At 58.9% G+C, this 20553-nt stretch overlaps 3 protein-coding genes across 4 annotated transcripts in view; 1 reads left to right on the forward strand and 2 right to left on the reverse strand.

Annotated features, from left to right (window-relative positions):
* Positions 1-117: 117 nt before the first annotated feature.
* On the reverse strand, positions 118-5259 carry TMEM198 (transmembrane protein 198). Its single transcript, XM_066553860.1, has 5 exons — positions 5158-5259; positions 3035-3285; positions 2350-2925; positions 1926-2116; positions 118-1478 (listed from the first exon to the last, which is right to left on the reverse strand). The coding sequence occupies exons 2-5, from the start codon at positions 3222-3224 to the stop codon at positions 1332-1334; spliced, it is 1104 nt and encodes a 367-aa protein (XP_066409957.1). The 5' UTR covers positions 3225-3285; positions 5158-5259; the 3' UTR covers positions 118-1331.
* A 2786-nt stretch (positions 5260-8045) lies between these two features.
* Positions 8046-13200, forward strand: CHPF (chondroitin polymerizing factor). Its single transcript, XM_066553247.1, has 4 exons — positions 8046-8364; positions 9544-10108; positions 10294-10476; positions 10912-13200. The coding sequence occupies exons 1-4, from the start codon at positions 8060-8062 to the stop codon at positions 12172-12174; spliced, it is 2316 nt and encodes a 771-aa protein (XP_066409344.1). The 5' UTR covers positions 8046-8059; the 3' UTR covers positions 12175-13200.
* A 4970-nt stretch (positions 13201-18170) lies between these two features.
* The window catches only part of ASIC4 (acid sensing ion channel subunit family member 4), a 28889-nt gene continuing 26506 nt past the window's right edge, over positions 18171-20553 (reverse strand). For both annotated transcript variants that reach the window (XM_066553620.1, XM_066553619.1), the window contains one exon: positions 18171-20292. In XM_066553620.1, coding sequence (XP_066409717.1) covers positions 20173-20292 — 120 coding nt within the window. In that variant the 3' untranslated portion in view covers positions 18171-20172. The remainder of the gene's footprint in view (positions 20293-20553) is intronic.

Below are 20553 nucleotides of genomic sequence, written 5' to 3' on the forward strand. Positions count from 1 at the left end.
CATTAAGAGAAAAGTGGTGGCATCACTCTACATCCTGCTCAGCACCCCTGGAAGCCCGGCCCTCTGGGCCACCCTCACCCCTGCCCCCCCCACAGCCCTTGGCTTTGCACGCCAGACTCCGAAAGGCTCTTTACTGTGTGGCCGAGGCCTCGACAGCGTTTGGCACATTTACAAAAGAGACTGAAAAGGGGGATGGCAGCACAATGCTGCGGGAAGGGGGTGCCTGGCAGAAACATGCAGTTCCTGGGGCAGCGGGGCCAGCTGGGCTGGGCTGGGGGGGTTCCCAAAGCAGAGGGCTCCCCAGTCCAGTCTCACCACCATCCTGCCTGCCTGGCCATGGGGAAATCCTGGCTCACTCTGTAATAAGTTAATACAAATCACAGCAAGAGAAATATATACAAGGCGTGAGCCTCTGCCCGCAGCAGTGCTCTGGGCAGGGGCTCCTGCCCTGCCCTGCCCCAGGGTCCCCCGGCCACTATAAAAATCCAGTCGCCAACAAAACAGCGACAGTCTCTGATGCTGCAGGGGTCCCCGCATCCCTGAGGGAGCCCAGCCTTTGCCCAAAGGCTGGAGCCAATGTCCTGTCTCCCATCAAAACATTTTGTGGGGGATGCACCCTGCCAGCGCAGCTCCTGCTGGACGGGCACCAATTGCCAGCATCACCTTGGGAACCACCTGGCCGTGGCAGTCTCTGCCCCAGGACCACCCTGGTCCAGCTTGGGAAAAAGGAGTGGCAAGCCGCTCTGGGGTGTAGGGAGGGTGGCTAGGGCAGGAGGATCTTCTGAGGAGGCAGGTTTTGGGAAGCACTGCCTGGGAGCTGCTCTTGGGGACAGGGTGGGACAGGGCTCACATGCTCAGGGGATGCCCTGCTGGGAAAAGGGCATGGGACCCGCTCTTTGAGGAAGGGACATAGGGGACAGGCACTTGGGGAGTTGCTGGGGGTGCAATGGGGTGGGGAGCTGCTCCTGGGAAGGGGAGGGACTCAAATATGGGGAAACGTTAAGATGCAGGATGAGCGTGCCCGGGCCATAGGGTAATGCACAGCAGTGGGGGCTTGGGGACCCACCACCCCAGCAGAGCCACTCGCACTGCACGTCCATGGGTTCTGGTCCTTGGGCTGAGTCCCTGCCAAAGGGCTTCCCCAGCACCTTTGGGCCCCACTGGCAGCTGGGGCCTCCCCAGACAAGTCCCATGTGTCTCCAAGAAGGGTTTCCATCTGCAGCCCCAAGCTGCATGTGGCCACTTGGGGCCGAGGACAAAGCCCTGCCTGTCTCAAGGGTTCTGTCAGAGCAGGCTGGGGTGCTGGTGTTGCTCGAGGTCACTGGGTTGGCTTATACCCTCACAGCAGGGCCAGAGCCCGAGGTGAGGGGCACGGTGGAGCTGCAGTCATAGTCCAGGTCCACCACGGCATGGGAGCTGGCAATGAGGCTGTTCAGTGACGGTCCTGTCTGCCGCTCTCGGAAACTCTGGATGTAGCTCTGTGAGAGAGGAACAGAAAGTGAGGGGGGCTCTGCTCCTGGACCCCTCCACCCCATCCTAAATGCTGCTGCAGCCCCCCTCCCTGCCCCCTCCCAAAAACAGCCCAGTGAAATCCCCAGTACTTGGGCCCTGCAGTGGCTGGCCACAGCAGGGAGCACAGCCTTATCCCTCCCCTGGGCATTTTGCATCTTGCCTACTGCTTATTTCTGCTATGCCAACAGTGCTCTTGGCCAGCAGTTTTCATTTGCTTGAAAAGGCTGAAGTGCTCCATGGTAGGAATGGCCCATTCCAACTTGAGTTGCTCAGTCCCTGGGACACCCTAGTCTCATCCCTTGAGGAGCTCAGATGTTAGCTGGTGCCTGGCACCTCTCCATGCCCCAGCCCCCCGATGCGAAGGAATGAGTGTGGAGACTGGGGGAGATCTCTACCCTGGCTGCGGGACTCACGGGGGAGAGCACGTCCCCATCAAAGCGGCGCACAGGGTTGGGCTTGCGGCGGTAAGCAGGCTCGGGGGGGTGGGCTTTGTGCTGGTGGGGTGGGGGGTGGTGGGGTCTCCGCTTCTTCTTCTTCTCCTTTCGGTCTTCCCGCTGCTTGATGCGCATCAGCTGCACGCGGCGCTGCTGCCGACTGATGATCACTGTGGAGCAAAGTGGCCTGTGAGCACTGGGGAGCACATCCAAATGATCCCCACAGCCAAACCAGCACCAGCTTTGTGCAACCAGGTCTCCCTTGGGTGGTGTGCCACCACAGAGTCCTGAACCCCATATCTCATCTTGTGAACCCCATGCTGGAAACATCCACCCTGGTTTCCAGGTTCCCAGTTCCTACACTCACCCTGTGCCATGCCCATCTGCCCCACTACCCACACACCTTCTGTATGGGAGTAGCCCTCGGCTGTGACCTTCCACTGGACCAGGACACCCAGTGTGGTGAGGAGCGGCCAGATGCCCAGGATGACCCAGCTGTACCAGCACACGGGGCGAGCAGGGGCCACCTTGATGCGCTCATAGATGTACTGCACCAGGAGGAAGAGCTCGATGAAGTAGTCGACAGTGACGGTCATGATGGCGCTGCCGAAGACAGCGGTGGAGAGGGTGGTGAAGAAGCGCTGCCACTGCAGTGTGAGGACAGCAAAGAGCATGCCCACACCCAAGAGCAGTGCGATGGGGATCCACACCGTTGGTGGGTGGTAGAATTGCTCCATCACCACCAGCGTGGCCACCGCCAGCAGCAGCCCCAGGAGCAGCCCCACCATGAAGAGGCCAACGCTGCGCACCAGCATGGTGACCAGCCCACACAGGACTCCAATGCCCAACCCAATGCCCACTGAGGCCTCCACGCTCAGCTGTGTGTCCAGCACCCGCTCCTTGTAGCACAGCATGAAGATGATGATAGAGCCGAACATCAGCCCCGTCAGGAACATGACAGCCTTGAAGCAGCGGTAGCCTGTGGAGAGACCACCATAGTCAGGGAGACCACCATGGCCAGCACCCCCCAGCTCCCCTCTGCCCTTCTCCCCACTTGCCCCACCAGCAGTTGGGCTGGCCTGGCTCACCGAAGAAGCAGTAGATGATGCCAAAAAGGCAGCACATGGCGCACACCACTGAGGGCACCACCTGGTAGCGACGCTCAATTTCCTGCTGGCAGCTGTGCCCCCACTCCTGGCCTGGCTCGTGCGGCAGCAGCTTGAACCGCAGCGTCTGCACAGTTGCAGTCATGGCTCTGGGGACTCCTGGGAGAGGCATCAAAATCTCCACTCCTGCCTCATAGCCCACCAGCAGAACTGTGTCCTGGCACCCGCCCCACCTGGTGGGAGAGAGACAAGGAGAATGGAGGAACTGGTGGCACATGCCCGGCAGCCATCCCACCACTCACCACTGGCTACCAGAAATCCTGCTCTGTCCCCCCACTATGTGGGTAGGAACAGAGGGAATGGGGGAACAGCCTCATCAGTGGGGGTGCAGACTGTCACCCAACCTGTGGCTGAAGGGATGTGCTGTCCCCAGAGAGTCTGCCTGTATCCCTGGGAGCTTCGTGTCGCTTAATAATTTGTCTGTGACTTCAATTTCCTGCCCATGCCTCTCCGGTACCCTTTCCCTGTTCGATTAACAGGAGACTTCCACAACTTGGTATTTTCTGCCTGTGAAGTAATTATGCTCAGTAATTAAGTCACCCCTCAGTCTTCTATTTTTATAGGCTAAACAGATTGAGCTCTTTAAGCTTGTACTCCAAGGCATTTTCTCCAATCCTCTAATCATATTTCTGGCTATTTTTCATCTCTGTTCCAGCTCCCACTGTCCTTGTAAAAACAAATTGGGCCTCCACACTAGATCCAGCCCTCCCATAGCAATCCATGGGGCTGGAAGGGCACCAGCTGTAGCTGGCACTGCCCCTTATCCAAGGGCTCACCCGTAACACTGTGGCTATGCTGGGATGCTGAGCAAACAGTTACCAGGCCCCCTGCAGCGCCTACACAGATGGAGGGGTCATAATCCCCTGCAAAGACTGATCCAGCTTCAGTTTAAACCTAATTAGAGTGTCCGTCTGCATGCTCCCACCTGGAGCCAGTTCCATCACCCCTTCACTCCCCTAGTCCCTTTACAGGCTCAGTTGGTTTAGAATGGGTTTATTGTCACAAATTGTCCCCAGGCCAGCATCACTCCTTTCAAGTGCCAAGTTTATGCGGCCAGTTCAGGACAGCTCACAAAAACAGCGCTCTGGGAAGGAGCTGGGAAGAGGGCAAAGGCTGCAGGCATGGCTTCCTGTTGCCCAGCACCTTGCTGCTGCCCAGACAGGCTCCACTGGCATCTCATCCCTTGCCGACAACCTCCTTCCTCCCTTTGGCTGGGGAAGGCAACACCAGCCACGGCAAATCCCCGTGGGGAAGCCGAGCACAGAGCCTAATCCCAAGGAAGCAGGCGGGTAGGGAGTGGGCAGCCAAGCGCTGGGCCTCTTCTCGAGCCCGCGGGGGGACGCTAAGCAGGATTGGACTTTACCCGCAGAGCCCAGGCGCGACGCTCCGGCCCTGCTGGGGATGGGCGATGGTGTGTGCAGTGAGAGCAGGGCTCTGCCGACCCGGGGCACCGGGGATGCGGCATGGCAGGGCTGGCCGGCCGCTGCGGGGATGCCATGGGCCGCACGGGCTGCGGGGCAGGGCTGCGGGCAGCGGTGCGGGCGGCTCGCGGCGCCCATTGGCGCGGGCACTGTTGCTAGGGGAGCCCAGCGCCTGCTCATTGGCGCCGGGACTTACCCACCTGCTGCCGCCCGCCCCGGGCCCTCGAACCCCCTCCCTTCCCCGCAGGCCACAGCGCGGCGGAGGCCGAGAGCAGCGCCCGGGGCACAGCCCCGCTGCGGCGCCCCCATCGCCGCCCCCCGGCTGGGCCCCGCTGCACCCGCCGGGCTCCCGGGCCCCGGGCCGGGCGCGGCGTTGCCGAGCGACGGCCGCAAAGGCCGCCGGGGCGCGGGGCCGCTCCGCCCCTCTCTTTGTTCGGGGCGGGGGTCCCGGGGGCGCTACGGCGGGTTCCCCGCACGCCCATCCTGGGCTCCGCGCTCGCTCCGCCGGACGACGGAAGGATCGGGAACCGGGTGCCCCAGCCCTTCCCCCGAGGGGTCCGGCGCGTCACCCGCCGGCCGGATCCCCTCGTGCTTCCCCCCCTCTGCCGCTCCGCCCGCTCCCACCTGCGCTCCCGGCGCGGCAGCGGCGGCGGCCCCGCGGCGCCCGGCGCTCCCGGCGCTCCCGGCGCTCCCGGCCGCGGACCCCGCGCATGGTGGCGGCGCGGCCGCCGCGCGGTGCTGAGCGGACAGCTCCGCTGACGTCACCGTGCCGTCACCGCGCGCCGGGGGCGGGGCCCCGGAGGCGGGGCGGGGCCTCTGCAGGGGGCGGGGCTGAGGTGGGGTAAGTTGGGGGTGCACTGGGGTGCCCATTGGGGGTACACTGGGGTGCCATGCCCTGTGCCGGGACCGCAGCCCGAGGTTGTGTGTGCGCGCGCATTGTGGCACAGCACACCCCGCGCTGGGCCATGTGTGCCATGTGCTGGGTGTGCAGCGGCTGCGAGGGCTGCAAGACCCTCGGCACTGTGTGCAGGGACAGAGCAGTACAGGGTGCCGAGGTATGGATGTGGGCACTGCAGGATAATCTTGTATCAGGTGGGACCTGACAGTGCAGTGTGCCAGGGCCATGGGGACTGGAGTGCCTGCGTTCAAGAGGGGCAAATGCACATGTCAGGGGTATCTGGAGCAGCTGCCGACCCGTCCCCCATGAGTGGATGAGAGATACAGCCATGGCAAGCAGGTGGGGGGACATGGTGCTCTGCAGAGGCAGAGCTCTCTGGAGCTGGCACCTCCTGGCTGTACTGCCTAGGGACCCCCGGGAAATCCTGGCACACAGAAGACTGTTGGCAGCAGCTGCCGTTCCCTCTGGCAGCCCCTTCCCAGCCCCTGCCAGCGCTGGGGAGACAAAGGCGGGAGCTGCAGCTGGCAGGGGGCTGAGAAGGGGCTGCTGGAGGAACGGCACTGCTGCCTTCCTGCTGCTTCCCTACAGAATCTTCCAGGGCCGCCAGGCATGGGGACCCTGGGCTCAGCCACTGCCAAGCAAGCCCTGGGGAGGTGTGTGCTCTGCCCTCAGCTTCCCATGCATGTTTCCTGAGCTCAGACTGTGGAAACTTCATTACTTTCTCTGATCTGCACCTCTATCTGAATATAAGTTCAGATCAACAGGGTCATTTCAGAATGAAACCTCTCATCACTTGCATAAAATGATCTGGGTTTGTGTAAGGTGGCTAAAGTTAAATATTCTAACCAATAAAAGAAATCAAATACATCTATTTCTAATGCATTTTGCTATGTACAGAAAACAGGACACTTTGGTTTTTTGATCATCACAACTGTTTTTTGACCTCTGTGCATGGAAGATCTCTGTTCCTTTCTTAGCTCTGCATCTTTTTTTCCTTTTGGTATCTCCTCATCCCATTGCATTCTCTCTGATTCTACTTTTTATATGTTCTTCATTAAACTGCCATCCACGTGACTGCTTTTGCCTATTGCTTGTCTTGGTCTATTCAAGAGTAAAAAGGCCTATGAAAAGCAGCCGGGCTTGGATGATGGTGTAGTATCTCAGGGAGGTGGGATGCTGCCAACTGCTTTCCGATGAAAACAGGCTGCTTTGTTTCAGAAAATGAAAGAGATCCTGGAGCTGAGTGGGCCCCCACATGCCCTCAGTGCCCTGCAGTGCTCTGTGGCTGCTGGTGCTCCCCACGGCAAGTGGGCTGTGTTTCATGGGAGGCTGGAATGATCTGCCCGCCCAGAGTAAATCCAGAGGCACTTGAGAGTCCCAACGGCTGCAAGGCTGTGGAAGTGAAGCCATGGGCTGGGAACGGGCGGAAAGGCCAGGTCCTCCTTCTTGTCCTTATTCAGCAATGCCTGGCACTGAGCAGCCATGTAGGGCTGCTTGCCTTGCAGCTTCTGGGTTGGATCATTCCTGTGCTGGAAGCTCCGTTTGTGCAGCAAACTCAGTCCTGATACGGTTCTTTCAGCTCTGTCTGGCCCAGGGGCTCTTTCTGGCGGCCTGTGCAATGGTGCATCTATGCTGCAAGACAGCTCAGAGTGGGATGGTGACCTGACCCCACTTGGAGGAGCTCCCTTTGCTCCCGTTTGAAGCACATGATAAAGGCCCCTGCTGCTGGGATCTCCTGGTGTCTGCCTGCTCTCTAACTGCCCGGGATGGTTTGGTTCTGTGCATCTAAAGGTCTTCCAGCCGCCGTTTCTCTGCTGCTATGCCTGCTCCAAAGGAAGGCGGCATGCCCAGCTGCCTCCTGCAGCCCGCAGCCCGCACTGTGCTGCTCTGACCTGAAACACTCAGCCCCCGCTAGTCCTCCCGACGACTCAGCCACCAGCCACACCGAGGAGACGACCCTCGGGCAGCGGTTTGGGGAACTTGGCGGTTCAAGCCCACCATGAATTTAACATTCCACTATGAATTCACCAGCGCCGTGGTTTGGACTGTCCCGGGGAGGGGACACACGGCCCCGCGGAGGTCCTCGTGTCCCGGGCACAAAAGGCCGGGTAAATGCTCCCTAAAGCCCTCTCAGGTGCCGGTCCCCGGCAGATGCGCTTTCCGCTCTGTGAGCCGGCAGCCGAGGCCTGAGGCGCTGCCCTGCTGGCCCGCAGAGCCGGGGGCGCTCCCGGCGGCCCAGCCGGCGCCGCTGCGGGGTGCGGGGCACGGAACAGCCCCGAGAGGTGCGGGGCACGGGGTGCGGGGTGCCGGGTACGGGGTGCCGGGTACGGGGTGCAGGGTGCCGGGTGCGGGGCACGGGATACGGGGTGCGGGGTGCCGGGCACGGAACAGCCCCGCGCGCCGTCCTCGGCTCGGCCGCTGCCCCGCGGTCTCCCGGCAACCTGACCCCGCCCCCACGCTTGCCCCCTCCCCCGATTGGCCGCCCCGCCCCGTGACGCGTCGGTCGCAGCGCGGGCCATTGGTCAGGGCGGGTGACGCGCGGCAGGGCGGGGCCCGCGGGTGACACGTCGGACGGCGGCGCCGCCAGCGGCAGCGGCTGCCGGCCCCGGTCGCGGTCCCGTCCCGGCCATGCGGCTGTCGCTGGTGTTGTCGGTGCTGCGGCCCGCCGGGCCCGTCGCCATCGGCGTCTCGCTGGGCTTCACCCTCAGCCTGCTCAGCGTCACTTGGGTGGAGGAGCCCTGCGGGCCGCCGCCGCGCCCCGCCACCCGCCCGCACCTCGACGGCGGCCCCGCGCCGCCCCCCGGCCCCGCCAACGGCAACGCGGCGCGCAGGCCCAACGCCGTGCCCGCCGCGCTGGGCGCTGACAACTGGGAGCCCCGCGTCGTGCCCTACCGGCCGCCCAGCCCCGGCAGGGCCGCCAAGAAGGCCGTCAGGTGCGGGGGGGCCGGGCCGGGCCGGGCTGGGGGACTTGGGCCGCCGCTCACCGGGGTTTATCTGGGGGTAGCTGCGGGCGAGCTTCCGGTACCTGCCTTGGCGGGGCTGGGGGGGCTTCAAAGGGAGGCTTTACAGAAGGCTTAGCGGTATGCTGTGCCCTCCTTTCAGCCACCTAGACGGGTTTTTCTCACTGAGAGTGCCTTTCCCAGCTGATTCCTTTCCTCCCCTGTGCCCGACTCCCCTTAACCCCAGCCCGCAGCGAAGAGCGTCCTGCCCATGCCGGTGCCCGCTGTGCGAGGGTTGCCTGCTGCAGCACGTGCTGCCGGGCACCCTGCGACCGTCCCCTCCTGTCTGAGCAGGGACCCCTGCCGTGGTGGCACGTCCCCACCCAGTGCTACAAACGCCAGCCCGCTCCGGAGTCGGCTGCAGCCCCATCCCAGCGTCCCCTGGATGACAGGGAGTAGGCAGTGAAAGGGCCTCCTTGTCCTGGCGAGGTGGTGGGCGGATGAAGGGGGCTGAATGAGGCCACTGTGTACCAGGCGGCGGTGGGGGGACGTGCTGGGGGGGGGTCGCTTCCTGCTACTGCGCCAGACTGGGAGAATTAAACCTGAAAGTCATTGTGAGCACGACAACTGGGGGCCATGCTGGGCGGGGGGACACAACCAGCCCCCTTGCTGGCTTCAGCAACCTGTGTGGGGGCTGGCTTCCCCAGGGAGGGCAGCACGGGCTCTCCTGCCTGCCTGCTTTAGAGTAGTATGACTGGCAGGGGTGGCAGGAAGGTGCTTCCCAGTTCAGACCTGTCTGGGGCTAGCCTCATGGTTGGGGTGTCTGGTGGGTCATGTCCCTGCTACAGCTGGATTGTACAGCCCTGTTTCCTGCTTTTAGCTGTGCTCAGCCTTTTGAGAGCATCTGTTTTGAGCTGGACTGGCCAGCTTATGGGAAGGTAGGGTCCCCTTTGATGTCATGTTGACGGGGACCTCAGCAAAGTGCTCTGCAGTGCCTCTGAGACAGGTGTAGTGGCAGCTGGTGATACTGGGGTGATGTCTTTTGTTTGTGTCTGAAGCCTGGGAGCAGTTCCTGCAGAGGAACCAAGGTCGATACCATTGGTTACAGCAGGGAGGTGCAGGCTGGGATGGGTTGCAGTGCCCTAGGGGCCTTACATTGTCTTCTTCTTGCAGGACCCGGTACATTAGCACCGAGCTGGGGATGCGCCAGCGGCTCTTTGTGGGTGTGCTGACCTCCAAGAGCACGCTGAACACTCTGGGGGTGGCTGTCAACCGCACGCTGGCCCACCGCCTGGAGCGCCTGGTGTACTTCACCGGCACACGGGGCCGCAAGGTGCCCCATGGCATGACGGTGGTGACACACAGTGACGAGCGGCCCATCTGGAACATGTACCAGACCGTCAGGTACCTTCTGGACCACTACGTGAACGATTTCGACTGGTTCTTCCTGGTGCAGGACGATACCTACACAGAGGCGCACCGCATCAGCCGCCTGGTTGCCCACCTCAGCATTGACACCCACCTCTACCTGGGTCGTCCTGAGGAGTTCATCGGTGGGGACACTGAGGGACGTTATTGCTATGGAGGGTTTGGCTACTTGCTGTCCCGCAGCCTCCTCCTGCTCCTGCAGCAGCACCTGGAGAGCTGCCGCAATGACATCCTCAGTGCCCGGCCTGATGAGTGGCTGGGCCGCTGCATCATTGACTACACAGGTGTCAACTGTGTTGAGGAACACGAGGTAGGTCCTGAAGCAGAGATGTCTGGATCCATTCCCAGTGTTTTCCCTCCTCCCTGTGGGCTCTCTCAATCCTGGGAGGACTAGCTGTTGCACCTTGACATCCTTTGAGTTTGCTGTGCTGGCATCTGGTGGTGTGGGAGTACAGGTTGGGGCTGGCTGTGACCTATCTTTCCTGGCTGGCGCAGGGTCTGCATTACCACTATTTTGAGCTGGGGAAGAACGCAGACCCTGAACGGGAGACCGACCTCCGCTTCCAGAGCGCCTTCACTGTCCACCCTGTGCTGGATCCCCTCCAGATGTACCGGCTGCACAAGTACTTTGCACAGGTGGAGCTTGAGAGAACCTATCAGGAGATCCAGCAGCTCCAGGTGAGACCTGGCTTGGCTGGGAGGGTCTTGGTTCTGTTTGTCATCCTGTGGGCTTTCTAGTTTCTCTGTGGGTTTCACACCTGATCCTGCTGTTAGACAGGATCAGCTGAGCTCATGTGGCTACAGAGGCAGTGGTGCTGTCTGGAAAGCAGCTTTGGACCTAGATGGGTCCTGGAGATGCAGTGGTGGTTCAGGGTGATGAGGACAGAAGGGTGCAGAGTGCAGGGGCACTACCTGACAAAGGCTGGGTAGGATGGGGGAGAAAATCTGAGGTGCTGGACAGGAGTCCGATTGAGGGCACACTTGTTCTGGCACTGCTTTTTGAGCTAGCTCTGGCTAATCTCTGTGTATCAGAAATCAGCTTGAGTGCTGCCAGAGCTGGAAGACCTGCTTGTGCCTGCCTTGGCTCTCACTTGTCTGTCTCTCATCTTGCAGATGGAGATCCAGAACGCCAGCAGCCTGTCTGTGGATGGGGACCACATCGCCACATGGCCCATTGGCATCCCGCCCCCATTCCAGCCCAAAACTCGCTTTGAGGTGCTGCGCTGGGACTACTTCACAGAGGAGCAGGTCTATGCCTGTGTGGATGGCTCCCCCAAGTGTGAGCTGCATGGTGCGGATCTGGCAGACGTGGCCGATGTGGTGGCCACGGCCATGGAGGAGCTGAACCGCAAGTACCAGCCGGTGCTCCACGTCCGCAAGCAGCAACTGGTGAACGGCTACCGGCGCTTCGACCCCACACGTGGCATGGAGTACACGCTGGACCTTCAGGTGGAGGTGGTCACCCAGAAGGGACACAGCCGCTCCATCACTAAGCGAGTGCACCTGGTGCGGCCCCTCAGCGAGGTGGAGATCATCCCCATGCCCTATGTGACAGAGGCCAGTCGCATCAATGTCATCCTGCCGCTGACGGCCCATGACCGGGACTACGCTGCCCGCTTTCTGGAGGCTTATGCGGCAGCTGCTTTTGAGAGCAGTGAGAATGCAGTGCTCACCTTCCTCTTCATCTATGACCCCTTTGAGGCCCAGCGAGTCACCCAGAATGACATTTTTGCCTCTGTGAAGTCCCAGATCACTGAGTATGAGCGCAAGTATGCAGAGGTAAAGATCCCCTGGATCAGTGTTAAGACAGACGCGCCCTCCCAAATCAAGGTCATGGACATTATCTCCAAGAAGCATCCTGTGGACACACTTTTCTTTGTGGCTGGTGTGGGGACAGAGGTCACCATTGACTTCCTTAACCGCTGCCGGATGAACACCATAAACAACTGGCAGGTTTTCTTCCCCATCCACTTCCAGGGCTACAACCCAGCCATTGCTTACCACAACCAGGTGCCACCCACCACACTGGACCTGCTGAGGGACATGGGGCGCTTTGACCGTGACGTCTTCCACGAAGCCTGCTTCTACAACGCTGACTACATGGCAGCACGCACCCGCATGGCGGGGGACGTGCAGGAGAATGAGGACATCCTGGAGACCCTGGACATCTACGATATGTTCATCAAGTACTCCAACCTCCACGTCTTCCGGGCTGTGGAGCCTGCCCTGCTGCAGCGCTACCGGCACCAGGCCTGCAACCCCCGGCTCAGTGAGGACATCTACCACCGCTGTGTGCAAAGCAGCCTGGAGGGCGTAGGCTCTCGCTCCCAGCTGGCCATGGTCCTTTTTGAGCAGGAGCAGGGGAACAGCACCTGAACCCTGGATGGTGGAGGGGCTGGCCCTGCCATGTTATGCCTGCCTGCCCACTCTATTTCTTCTTCTGCCCTAATCTGTCTTCCTTCTGCAGCGGCTGCAGCGGCTGCTGGTGTCCAAGCTCGTAACTTGCCCCACTGGGGCTCCCCAGGCCGGGGTCTGCCAGCCCAGGGTGCCTGGGTCTTTCTCAAGCAGCCATGGCTGTACAGACCCCGGGCAAGATGGGATCAGAGTCACTGAGCTGCAAGCTGGAACACCTGGCTCCTCACTCAGAGCTGGTGGCTGCTGGCCCCATTCATCTGTCCTGGCCCTGCTGCTGAGCACTGGGGAGATGGGCTACTGTGTCTCTTGCTGTCCCCCCTTAACTGGGGGAATGTAGAGCCCAAAGTCCCCCTTCTGCAGGGCTGTAACTGCCACAGGGCCTGGAGTGATCCCTCGTAGTTCTCCCAGTGTCCTAGGACGGGAATGTGCTCCTTGCTCCTTTGGAGCATTGGCCTGGTTGTACAGGGAGGATCATGTCCCTGTGCCCGCCACAAGCTTGGACAGTGGAATGGGGCACATCCCATCCCAAAAGAGCAATAAGGATGTTGGTTTTGGGGTTTGACACTTGGCAATGAGCTGGAGTGCTCCTGGCTGGTTGGGGTGTGAGGAACTTGGGCCCCTGAGGCTGTTGGGTGTAGGGGGTGCCAGAGGGGATCCTGCTGATTTCATGTACCGTGAGCTGCTCCCCATGGGAACCATGACCCAGGCCGCTTTGGCCTTTGCAGTATTGATAGGACGTCGGAGGTCACAGCCCTCAGACGAGAGCCTCCTGACAGAGGTGGGATCCCTCCCTGCTGTGGGGCTGCCCTCAGGGTCGAGGGACATTGTGCCTGACACTGATGGGCATGGCAGAGGGTTTGGCTGTGCATCTCCTAAGGAGAAAGCGACTGAGGAGCCGCTCACTGCTCCTGGTTTGTATTTAATAGGGGGGAAAGGAGGGGGGATGGGGTGCATTTACACTAATAAAATGGAGAGAGATGTACCTTGTGGGTCTGGCTAATTCTCTCATGAGGCAACTATGGGTGTTCTGCTGGGGGTCTTTGTGGTGGTAGGTGCTGGCTGCTTGTATAAGTTCTGTCTGCAGCTGGCTGGACAGATTCCTTACAGAGATGCTTCTTTCCCCGAGCACCTGCAACATCCTTTACCTGAGCAGGGAGATGCCTGCTTCTTAAGGAGGCTGTGGGAGCCCATTGCCTTATGGACAGGCTGGCAGATGTGCCAAGCAGACACTTGGAAATACCTGCTTGAACCCCTGCAGCTTGCAGCAGGAGTCCTGCACTTCCTCTGATGCTCACGGTCAGCTGGGGCTGTCCTGCTGTAGCTGCCTGTTGCCATCACTGGTTGTGTGGCAGGATGCTGAGCCCCTTGATGTGGGAAGTCCAGTGCAGACTGCCCTGTCTTTCCTGTTGCTGTAAACTTGTGGTCCCACTGACCAGTCCTCCTCAGCCCTGTCTGTGGGTGGAAAAGCACTAGTAAAGGGCTGGTGAAGCTGTGTGTCCTCCCACATCTGCTATGTCTGTAACAGCCTTTGTGGTCTGTATGTGAGTCATGGGGGACTCCTGGTCCATGTCAGAGCAGACTGAGCTGGCTGCTCAAGTGAGGTGAACTCTGCTCTCCAGGATCTGGGATCAGCTCTGAAGGGAGCTCCCAGGCTAAAAACTTGATCTGAGCACTGCGTTGGATCACTGGTGCTGGATCTGCTCTCTGCATTGCTCTCACTCTTTTTGGAGCTGTTTTACATCTCAGGGCTTCTCAGCACTTGTGTTTTCCAGTTCTTAGTTGGGTAGAGCACTGTGGTCCTGTCCTGGACTGTTTCATCACCTAACACTCCTATTTACATTATGAGGTGTGGGGACTGTGTCCCCTGCCTGTGCTTCCTGCTTCAGGCATGATTTTCATAACTCCATGTGCCCTTCCCACCAGGCCTTTACTCATCATGTTTTACTGCTTCATGAAATACACGTATCAGAGACACCCTCAAGAAAATTAACTGAACCTACTCACTATTACTTATCAAGGCTGCTAGTGCTCAGCAAAACTCATGGAGGCCCCTGGGCTGTGTGGTATGCTTTTTCCAAGGATACCTCATTCATCTCTTCCTGCTCCAGTCTCTGTATCCATGGTGTAGGAGTGTATATGTTTAAATATAATTTTATTATATTTCAAGTATAAGCGACAGTAACTGTTCGCTTGTTCTGAGTATTTCTATTTTGATCTTCCCTGAGCACATCCTTAATTCCCTTCAAGTGGAAATCTGGGGCAGAGGGAGTGAGGCAGATGCAGGTGTGTTACAGATACATTTATCCTTTGAAAAGTGGACCAAATAGTAAGATGTGATTAGGCATTAGAAGAGTATCCAAATGGTAATAAAGCAGCTTCAAATCAAGTTGGCTGTGAAAAGAAACCCAGAATTGTCATTTAATTATTATGAGACTGTCAAGATAAAGTTGCTGTTGCCTCACTGCTGTTCGCCCAGACGAGTTAGAGGTATTTGCATACTTAACACTCTGCACTATCAATACCAGCAGAGGCTCCCTGCTCTGGCATATGTATGAGCAAATGACTGCTTGTGGCACTCCCAGCACAGTTACTGCTCCCTTTTCAAGGGAGCTCGCAGGGTCTGAAGCTGTTTTAGTGTTTGCCAGGCTATCTGCAGCATCAAAACATGATGAAACCACAAAGAAGGATGTGTAAAACTTTGGGAAGGGGGTTGGTGACGCAAGCAAGGTGAGCGCTGGCTGTGAAGTGAGTGCTGGCTGTGCTCACTGGGATGTGGCAGAGACCTGTGGCAACAGGGGCGTGGGCACAGGTGCACTGCCCCTCTCCTGCCCTCATCAGGCTAGCAGGTGCAGGCAGGGGGCCAGACTGGGACAGTGACACCTTTGAAAGGGGCAGAAGGAACAGCTGATGTGGGCAGATGAGAAAACAGAGACATTCTGTGATCCCTCTTCGGGCTTGACCTGTACTTTCATACAATGTGTGGATTTTTGCACTTATCCAGTTGCAGAGGCAGGGCAGTGAAAGGTCAGTTTTACAAATGAGGCAGGAGAAGACTTGTCTCCTGCACTGTAGACTTCTGCTTCCCTTGCAGAAATTTTCTAAGACTTACTGGCTCACCACAGCAATCAACAGAGACAGAGCAATGTTCTCTTGGGAACTTTTTCAGAAGAGAGAGTGAAGAGGTGGTTCGGAGCGCTCTGAAGCACAAGGGCATGTCTGAATACACTGGGCCTGGGTGGGCACCTGACTTCCCTCCTGCCTCCTCTTATTTTTGCACTGTAGCGAGGAAAGAGACTCAAACTGGGGAAAACCCAAGTTACTGCTGTTCTCCCTCCCCCCGTGGTTTGTTTTCCTGTGTATGCAAACACAACAGTGAGCCTGTGAGCAGGGAAGGCAAAACCTACTTCTCTAGCCTTGCTTGGGTCATTTCAGGCTGTGCTCAACTCTGTGGCAAAGCTACTTCAGGCCCAGCAGTATTAATCAGTTTGATGGCTGACCTTTGGGAGGATATGGGAATTGCAGCCATGCCCCTAAAGGGCTGGAAGGCAAGGGGAAATGCAATGCCCTTTCTTCCCTGTGCTTTTTTTGGAAAGGGGCCAGGGGTGCCTGTCACACAGGAGCAGCTCTACTGACCACAGGCCAAGATCCAATTCCAGCAAACATTTCCTCCTGTCTTTAAGTGAAGGCAGAAGAAGCTGGTCTGCTTGAGGAGGAGCAGACAGGGAGGTACCAAGCTGTGCCTGCATCCAATGCCTTGGATGTCCAACATACTGCTTAGCCCCTCTGAAAGGTGTGTGGGGCTTTGGTTAGGGGGTTTTCTGGCCAAGCTCAGGGAAATCAGAGCATTTCAATGAAGAGGGAAAGCTGTAGGTGCAGGCACAGCTGCTGTCAGCGTGTGCCTTCCTGCAGGGGTTTCCTTCCATGGGGTGTTGGCATATCTGGCTATGCCCAGGGATGTCCCCTCTGGGGACACACCACCCCAGCACTGGCAGAATGCAAGACCCTGAAGCTCTGGCACTGGGGGAAGAGGCAGGCAGCTTGCTTGGATTTTTATTTTAATTGCCTCCTTGGTTTTTCCAGCTGCCTCCTTGCCTACTGTCAGGAACTGAGTACTGGAAAGTGGATGCTGTGTGTCCCTTGCCTGGCCTGACTGCTTGGCACCACCAATCCATTTTTCCAGCAAGGGGGTCATGGGCAAATGATCAAAGAGGAAAGCAGTGAGCTTGGCATTTGCATGCCATACAGACATGCTGAGAGTCACTCCTTTCTCCAGGTGCTGCCTGTCACCATCAGCATCTCCATGCTTGGGGAGGAGGTGACAGCAGTGAGGCTACATGTCCCATTGCATTTCAGGGCTTACTTTCAAACCCTCTGCTCCCAAGCTGGAGGGTTTTTCTTTCATTGAAATGCAGCTTTTCTATGAGAACAGATGTAATTACTGTTCGTGGCAGCAGAGGCATGTTGGAAAGTGCCCAGAGGAGATCCCTGCCTCATAGACAGAAGAGATCCTTGCTGCCTGCTCCATCCTGGTGCCTACTCCCTACTGCCACTCCTGCTGTGTCTTCTGGGGTTGTCACCTCTGTGGTGACAGAAGCTGTCGCCAGTACAGCCGGTCCTGCTGTGATCAGGTACTTGGCATTTGTCCAGAGCACTGTGCTCATTAAAATTAAGGGCCTGTTTCACTGTAGTGGATCTCCTTCTAATTATGCCCCAGCTATTTCATGTGGTTCATTACAGGTGTTTCAAGCGGTGCTGTGCTGGGTGAGCCCCAGGTGGCAGCATCTCCATCTCTGGGCAGGACTAAGTCCCTGCTGGCCCTTGAACAGGCACAGCATGGGAGGGGGCACCCAGGAGCCAAAGCACTGGGGTTTGTGGTTGACCCTGGGGTGCTAAACCTGGGTTGTCCCACTGGCCCTCCTCAGCCCAGTGCCATCTGTGCTGGGACATGAGGCATATCGTAGGCAGGGAGTGGTGCTCGGTTCACGTCGTCTGCCTGTCCTGTTTGGAGAAGTGGAAGTGACAGGAGCTGTCACTTCCAGATAGCACCTGGAAGTTGTCAAATTAAAGAATAAAGGTGGTGAGAGCAATAGAGAAAAATACATGTCAAATCTTTGTTAGATCATCACTACAGGGCTCCTGGGAATGGTCCTGAGGCTGCTTTGTTGGCATAGAAGCTGGGATGGGCCATGCATGAAGTTCAGCCTTTCCTTCTGCCACGCTTCACTCCTGTGTATGGTGCTGGAGGAGCTGGAGGACATAATGAGGAACGACCTTGTGGGCCCACCACACAATCCTGCTCTCCTTACTCAGCTCCTGTGACACGTCTTCACAGTAGAACAGGAAGCACCATCAGCTCCCAGTTACTGTCTTGGTGCAGGTGAAATGACAGGGCATTGTAGAGGGGCAGATGGGTCAGAGTCTGGTGGCAGGGACAGTCTCACCCTAAAGGGATCCAATCTTCTTACTTGATGATAACAAGATATGGAACATGTAGCTATTTCCCTGCTTTTCCCTTTAGCACCCAAGCTCAATGCTTTTTTCACAGGGCATGGCGTGATCTGTGGGATGTGGCCCTGTATCCCAGCTGCACCCAGTTAACTCAGGATTTTTCAGCCCTCACTGCTTTAGAAGGAAACCTGTGGTGTCTGGTGCTGGCAGCCTTCTCCAAGAGGTCAGCTTCTGTTTCCTCCTGTGTCCCCTTTGTGCTGCAGTGTAGCTGGGGCAGATGGATAAAGTTTTGGAGAAGGCAGGAACTGGAAGAGCATTTCTGCCAGGGAAAGCCCCAGCAGGGCCCCCCCTTCCCCTCCACCCATCCTCTGTCTCCCCTGTTTCAGTTTCACCTTGCACCCCTTGTACATGAGCACAAGATTGTGAAGTGTTCCCTGGGTCCCACCGCCACCTCTCCTCTAGGATGGTGTCTCACCCATCTCTCTGCCCCATCAGCCCTCACAGGCATCTCTGGACCTACTTGTGCCTCTTTATTAGGGAGCATTTGTACATTTATAAAACAGTGACGCACATCTCACGTTCACCAGCACGAGGGCAGTTTGTGCTGGCCTTCCCACCATGGTGTCCGTGCCCACCCCGCTCAGGGCCTGCTGCTCCCACTGGCAAGAAGGGGACACATCCTGCACCCCCTCCTTGTTGCAGGAGACCTTGATGTAAGGCTGGCTGGCATGGCCGTGGCACATTCCTGGGATAACATGTGGCACCCCTGTGGGAACCCTACTGCTTGCAGGTTGGCGCATGGGAACCCCATGGGGAGCTGGCACAGGGTGCTCTGGAGGGCTCCCTGGGGAGCATCAGTGTGGCTCACCTGCTGGGAGGCTCACTGTGTATCCCCCACACAGGGGAACGTGGAACACCACGCAGCTGGGTGCTTGCACCCACGGGAACCTGCTTACATGTGGGTGCATACTTCAGGGGAGCTGTTGGACCATGCAGACCCAGAGCCAGGGCTGCTGGTGCCCTGGTTCCTGTCCTGCACCTCCCATGTGTGGGGCCTTGAGGGCTGCAGGGATGATGGCTCCTCCTGCATCTATGGCTTTGGGCATGGCACAACATGGCCGTGATCCATCTGTGGGCACCAAGGATGGGGACCAAACCAGCAGGGCCAGAGGCTGCCTGGCTCAGCCCCAGCCTTCCCCAGAGGTCCCAAATTCCTGCCCTGGGGTCCCCCTCTGCCAAGTGTGTGTGTTGAGGGGGGCTTTGCCAGCTCGCCCCCCCTCCTGAGATATTTTGGGGCAATTTGCCCTGCGCTGGTGTCTGCTGCTACAGTGGAGGGGGTGGAGGCAATGTAGAACAGGACAGGGGAAGTGCTGTGCGTCCTACCATCTCAGGGCAGGCAGGAGGACTGTGGGTGCCAGTTTTGGCCAAGGCTCCGGCCAGTGGGCTGGACTGTGGCTGTCTGGACAGGGCTGGGCACAGAGCACCCTCCTAACCATGTGCAGTCTGGGGGAGGCACAGAGGATGCTCAGCACCTGGGGCTGGGAGCATGGCAAGGGGTACGTGCATGGTGCAAAAGAGCAGCGACAGGCAGGGGAGTGAGGGCAGGACCCGCCACGCTGCCTGGGCTGTGCCGGGCAGCTACACCAAGGGATGAGCCACTCTGGGCAATAGCTGGGCAAGGAGAGGATGGGTTCACAACAGATTGGGGCAGGAGACGGGGGAGGCAGTAGGTTTGCAGTGCTGAAATGACGGGGAATTACTGGGGGCCAATACTGGAGTGGCAGGGGGAGTCACAGTGCAGGGGTCTGGCTGGGAACAGTGATGGAGGGGCTGCAGCCCTGAGAGACTGCATGAGGTTGGGCAAGGGTGGGCAGATGTTTAGGGGCGTGTCACAGTGGTGGTGGTAGTGCCAGGGGTCAGGGTGGTGCCATGCAGGTGTGGCTGCAGTTGGGGTGTCCCTGGGCTGGCCACGAGGGCCATGCTGCTCAGAGGGGTGCCCTGCAATGCTGCCCTGCCCTGCAGCAGGAAGGGGAGGAGGTGGTTCCTGGGCAGAAGGAAGCTGTTCCAGGCATGTCTCTCTCCTAAGGAAAACCATGCAGGGCAAAGACCACCACCCAGGAGGGGTCAGCAAGGGAGGGCTTGGAGGGGCTCACAGGAACCTCAGCTTACCCCCTTCATGCTCTGCAGCACCAGGGCCTCTCTAGCCCACACCTGCTGCTCCCCCAAACCCCCTGGCATGCCCATCCCCCTCCACGCTGTGTGCTTGAAACTGGGCTGAGCCCACGTGCTTGGGGCAAGCAGAGGGGACAGGCAAAAGGGCCAGGGGGCTGCTCCAGTGCCGGTGCTGAGGCAGCTCCAGTGGCATCACTGGGGGCGAACGGTGTGGCTGGTGCTGGCAGTGGGGTGGGGGAGGCAGGGGCCTGTGCCCACCGCACCCAGTGCCACAGTCCCTCTCCATGAGAACGCTGGGGAGGGGGGTGACAGGGGGCTGCCCCCCAAACCCAATCTTGCCTAGCAGGCGAAGTCCTCGAAGACTCCCTGGTGAGGATAGTGGTGGCGGTGGTGGTGGTTGGGCAGGATGCCCGCATTGTAGGCGCCCTCCACGTGCCGACCCAGTGTCTCACAGGGGCTCTGTGGAGAAGGCAGTCAATAGGGTGGACACAGATTCCATGCATCCTGCCACCTCCCTAGTCCTCGCACCCATCACAGTCTATCTACAGGAGCTCCTCAGGGGACACCCAGCTCCCTGCCCCCCTGGGACTGCCCTGACTCTGCAGCCTGAAGGCACTAAATGCAGAGCCACCCTCGATCTTGGGATGATGTCCCCTCCCTGTGGAGTGGGGACAGACAGTGGCCAGGCCCTGTCCTCACAGCCTCCAGGCAGCCCAGCCC

The sequence above is a fragment of the Molothrus aeneus genome, chromosome 7, assembly GCF_037042795.1.
Source record: "Molothrus aeneus isolate 106 chromosome 7, BPBGC_Maene_1.0, whole genome shotgun sequence".
Taxonomy (NCBI): Eukaryota; Metazoa; Chordata; class Aves; order Passeriformes; family Icteridae; genus Molothrus; species Molothrus aeneus.